At 48.7% G+C, this 5,000-nt stretch overlaps 1 protein-coding gene across 4 annotated transcripts in view; it reads left to right on the top strand.

The window, feature by feature from the left end:
• The window catches only part of LOC143288077 (uncharacterized), a 322,115-nt gene that overhangs the window by 84,060 nt on the left and 233,055 nt on the right, over positions 1-5,000 (top strand). For all 4 annotated transcript variants that reach the window (XR_013056031.1, XM_076596351.1, XM_076596350.1 and 1 more), the window contains exon 2: positions 1,916-2,054. Coding sequence is in view for 3 of the 4 variants with exons in the window: in XM_076596351.1 (XP_076452466.1) it covers positions 1,916-2,054 (139 nt within the window). In the remaining variant the exon portion in view is untranslated. The remainder of the gene's footprint in view (positions 1-1,915; positions 2,055-5,000) is intronic.

Genomic DNA, 5,000 nt, shown 5'->3' with positions numbered 1-5,000 from the left:
TTCCCTTCCTTTGTTCTGTCTTTCTTTCCTTCCTTCCTTCCTTCTTTCTTTTCTTTCTTTCTTTCTTTCCTTCCTTTCTTCTTTCTTTCTTTCCTTCCTTCCTTTCTTTCTTTCCTTCCTTCTTTCGTTCTTTCAATTTTTTTCTTTCTTTCTTCTTTCTTTCCTTCTTTCTTTCTTTCCTTCCTTCTTTCTTTCTTTCAATTTTTTTTCTTTCTTTCTTCTTTCCTTCTGTCTTTCTTTCTTTCCTTTGTTCTTTCTTTCTTTATTTCCTTCCTTTCTCCCTTCATTCTTTCTTTCTTTCCTTTCTTCCTTCCTTCCTTTTTTTCTCTCTGTCTCTCTCGCTCTGCCATTTTCCTGTTCCTTGCTGGAATTCAGCTTGTTTGTGTGTTTTCCTCTTACATTCATCCTTTCTTTCTTTCTTTCTTCCTTCCTTCTTTCCTTTCTTTCTTTCTCTCTGTCTCTCTCGCTCTCTCATTTTACTATTCCTTGATATAATTGAGCTTGTCTGTGTGTTTCCCTCTTACATTCGTCCTTTCTTTCTTCCTTTCTTTCTTTCTTTCCTTCCCATTTTCCTGTTCCTTGATGGAATTCAGCTTGTCTGTGTGTTTTCCTCTTACATTCATAATTTCTTTCTTTCTTTCTTCCTTCCTTCCTTCCTTTCTTTCTTTCTTTCTTTCTTCCTTTCTTTCCCATTTTCCTGTTCCTTGATGGAATTCAGCTTGTTTGTGTGTTTCCCTCTTACATTCATCCTTTCTTTCTTTCTTCCTTCCTTTCTTTCTTTCTTCCTTTCTTTCTTTCCCATTTACTATTCCTTGATAGAATTGAGCTTGTCTGTGTGTTTCCCTCCTACATTCGTAATTTCTTTCTTTCTTCCTTCCTTCCTTTCTTTCTTTCTTTCTTTCTTTCTTTCCTATTTACTATTCCTTGATAGAATTGAGCTTGTCTGTGTGTTTCCCTCCTACATTCGTAATTTCTTTCTTTCTTTCTTTCTTTCTTTCTTCTGCCTTGCCCTTAATACCCCTTCTTTCTCCCCCCCCTCCCCGCCCCCCGCCAGCCCCCTAATTTTCTGCTGTGAAATCGATGTATGACCTAGATTTGGTTTCGCTGTTTTTTTGTATGTTTTTTGTGGACAGACATTAAAGTATGTCCACATCTAACAGCACAGCACACTTCGGGAATCATTACAGTGATGATGGTGATGGTGATGGTGATGGTGATGGTGGTGATGATCATTATCATTCTCTTCCTTTCTCCTCCTTCTCCTTCTCCCCCTCCTCGCTCTCCTCCTCCTCCTCCTCCTCGTCCTTCTCCTCCTCCTCCTCCTCCCGCCTCCGCCTTCTCCTCATATGTGTTGTCATCGTTCATGTCGTCATTGTTATCTTTGTATTTGTATTTGTATATCTTTTTTTTTTTTTGTCACAACAGATTTCTCTGTGTGAAATTCGGGCTGCTCTCCCCAGGGAGGGCGCGTCGCTACACTGAGAGCGTCGCTCATTTGTGTGTGTGTGTGTGTGTGTGTGTGTGTGTGTGTGTGTGTGTGTGTGTGTGTGTTTTCCTGCATACAGTTTTATTTGTTTTTCCCTATCGAAGTGCATTTTTCTACTGAATTTTTCCCAGGGACAACCCTTTTGTTGCCGTGGGTTCTTTTACGTGCGCTAAGTGCATGCTGCACACGGGACCTCTTTATGATGGTGGTGCTGCTGATGACGATGATGATAATGGTGAGGGTGAAGAAGAAGAAGAAGAAGGTGATGATGATGATGAAGATGATGATGACGATAATGGTGATCATGATGATGACAATGATGATGACGACGACGATGACGACGACAATGATGGTGGTGATAATGGTGATGCTAAAGATGATGATGGTGATGATGATGACACAGTGTGTGTGTCTGTGTGTGTGTCCCAGGGGCCAGCAGTCTGTGCAGCAGCGGGGAAGGGATGCCTCCGGACCGCCCCCCCACCCCGGGTACAGCAGCCCCCACCGCCCCCAGCAGCAACACCTTCACCACGTCATCCAAGAAGGCGCCCAAGATCGGCCTCATCAGGTCAGCAGCACCCGCTTTTCTCTGTCTGTCTGTCTGTATCTGTCTGTCTATGTATCTGTCTCTATCTCTTTCTCTGCCCACGAGTTTCTCTATCTGTGTTCTTCAGCGTTGGCTAAAGCGTTGGCTTTTCAATCTGAGGGTCCCGGGTTCGAATCTCGGTGACGGCGCCTGGTGGGTAAAGAAAGGGTGGAGATATTTCCCCGTTTCCCAGGTCAACATAATTATGTGCAGACCTGCTTAGTGCCTGAACCCCCTTCGTGTGTATACGGCAAGCAGAAGATCAAATACGCACGTTAAAGATCCTGTAATCCATGTCAGCGTTCGTTGGGGTTATGGAAACAAGAACATACCCAGCATGCACACCCCCGAAAACGTAATACGGCTGCCTACATGGTGGGGTTAAAAAAAAAAAGCAAAAGGGTCATACACGTGAAATGTTACATGTCTGTCAGAGTGTGTATGTGTGCGTGCCTGGAATCTAATTGAATGACACAGGAAACGAATGATGAGCGCCCAATGGCAGCCGTCAGTCGGCTCTACCCAGGTAGACAGCCTGTTGTGCAAATGACTCCGTGTTTGTAAAGCGCTTAGAGCTTGGTCTCCGACCGCCGAGGATAGGCGCTATATAAGTATCCATATCAATCAATCAATCAATCTGTTTCGATTTTCCCTATGTGTTTCTGACTGTTTGTTTCAGTGTCTGTCTGTGTCTCTGTCTGTCTGTGTCTCTGTCTGTCTGTGTCTCTGTCTGTGTCTCTGTCTGTCTGTCTGTGTCTCTGTCTGTCTGTCTGTCTGTCTGTGTCTCTGTCTGTCTGTCTGTCTGTCTGTGTCTGTCTGTCTGTCTGTCTGTCTGTGTCTCTGTCTGTCTGTCTGTGTCTCTGTCTGTCTGTCTTTCTGTCTGTCTGTCTGTGTCTCTGTCTGTCTGTCTGTCTGTGTCTCTGTCTGTCTGTGTCTCTGTCTGTCTGTCTGTCTGTGTCTCTGTCTGTCTGTCTGTCTGTCTGTCTGTGTCTCTGTCTGTCTGTCTGTGTCTCTGTCTGTGTCTCTGTCTGTCTGTCTGTCTGTCTGTCTGTCTGTCTTTGAGTTTCTCTATTTCTCTGCTTCCAGCGACTAGTTTTTTTCCCTGTCTCTGTTTCTCTGTCTCTGTCTCTCTCTCTCTCTCTCACGCTCTCTGTCTCTGTCTCGCTCTCTGTCTCTGTCTGTCTGTCTGTCTCTCTCTGTGTATCTCTCTCCACCCCCCACCCCCACCACCCCCCTCTCTTTTTCTCCTTTTCCATATTTCTCTGTCTCCCCGTGTCTCTGTTTCGAAGTCTGTCTCTGTTTCTGTGTCTGTCTGTCTGTCTGTCTGTCTCTCTGTCTGTCTCTCTCTCCTCTCTCTCTCTCTGTCTCTCTCTCCCCTCTCTTTTTCTCCTTTTCCGCATTTCTCTGTCTCCCCGTGTCTCTGTCTCTCTGTCTCCCCGTGTCTCTGTCTCCCCGTGTCTCTGTCTCTCCGTGTCTCTGTCTCTCCGTTTCTCTGTTTCCCCGTGTCTCTGTCTCTCTGTCTCCCCGTGTCTCTGTCTCCCCGTGTCTCTGTCTCTCCGTTTCTCTGTTTCCCCGTGTCTCTGTCTCTCCGTTTCTCTGTCTCCCCGTCTCCCCGTGTCTCTGTCTCTCTGTTTCTCTGTTTCCCCGTGTCTCTGTCTCTCTGTCTCCCCGTGTCTCTGTCTCTCTGTTTCCCCGTGTCTCTGTCTCTCTGTCTCCCCGTCTCCCCGTGTCTCTGTCTCTCCGTTTCTCTGTTTCCCCGTGTCTCTGTCTCTCCGTTTCTCTGTCTCCCCGTCTCCCCGTGTCTCTGTCTCTCTGTCTCCCCGTGTCTCTGTCTCTCTGTCTCCCCGTGTCTCTGTCTCTCTGTCTCCCCGTCTCCCCGTGTCTCTGTCTCTCTGTCTCCCCGTGTCTCTGTCTCCCCGTGTCTCTGTCTCTCTGTTTCCCCGTGTCTCTGTCTCTCTGTCTCCCCGTGTCTCTGTCTCTCTGTCTCCCCGTCTCCCCGTGTCTCTGTCTCTCTGTCTCCCCGTGTCTCTGTCTCCCCGTGTCTCTGTCTCTCTGTTTCCCCGTGTCTCTGTCTCTCTCTCTCCCCGTGTCTCTGTCTCTCTGTCTCCCCGTGTCTCTGTCTCTCCGTGTCTCTGTCTCTCTGTCTCCCCGTGTCTCTGTCTCTCTGTCTCCCCGTGTCTCTGTCTCTCTGTCTCCCCGTGTCTCTGTCTCTCTGTCTCCCCGTGTCTCTGTCTCTCTGTCTCCCCGTGTCTCTGTCTCTCTGTCTCCCCGTGTCTCTGTCTCTCTGTCTCCCCGTGTCTCTGTCTCTCTGTCTCCCCGTGTCTCTGTCTCCCCGTGTCTCTGTCTCTCTGTCTCCCCGTGTCTCTGTCTCTCTGTCTCCCCGTGTCTCTGTCTCTCTGTCTCCCCGTGTCTCTGTCTCCCCGTGTCTCTGTCTCTCTGTCTCCCCGTGTTTCTGTCTCTCTGTCTCCCCGTGTTTCTGTCTCTCTGTCTCCCCGTGTCTCTGTCTCTCTGTCTCCCCGTGTCTCTGTCTCCCCGTGTCTCTGTCTCTCTGTTTCCCCGTGTCTCTGTCTCTCTGTCTCCCCGTGTCTCTGTCTCTCCGTGTTTCTGTCTCTCTGTCTCTCTGTTTCCCCGTGTCTCTGTCTCTCTGTCTCCCCGTGTCTCTGTCTCCCCGTGTCTCTGTCTCTCTGTCTCCCCGTGTCTCTGTCTCTCTGTCTCCCCGTGTCTCTGTCTCTCTGTCTCCCCGTGTCTCTGTCTCTCTGTCTCCCCGTGTCTCTGTCTCTCCGTTTCTCTGTCTCTCTGTCTCCGTGTCTCTGTCTCTCCGTGTTTCTGTCTCTCTGTCTCTCTGTTTCCCCGTGTCTCTGTCTCTCTGTCTCCCCGTGTCTCTGTCTCTCCGTGTTTCTGTCTCTCTGTCTCTCTGTTTCCCCGTGT

The sequence above is a fragment of the Babylonia areolata genome, chromosome 12 (assembly GCF_041734735.1).
Source record: "Babylonia areolata isolate BAREFJ2019XMU chromosome 12, ASM4173473v1, whole genome shotgun sequence".
In the NCBI taxonomy this organism is placed as follows: domain Eukaryota; kingdom Metazoa; phylum Mollusca; class Gastropoda; order Neogastropoda; family Buccinidae; genus Babylonia; species Babylonia areolata.
The sequence above is the reverse complement of the archived record's forward strand: the minus strand, read 5'-3'. Positions and strand labels throughout refer to the sequence as shown.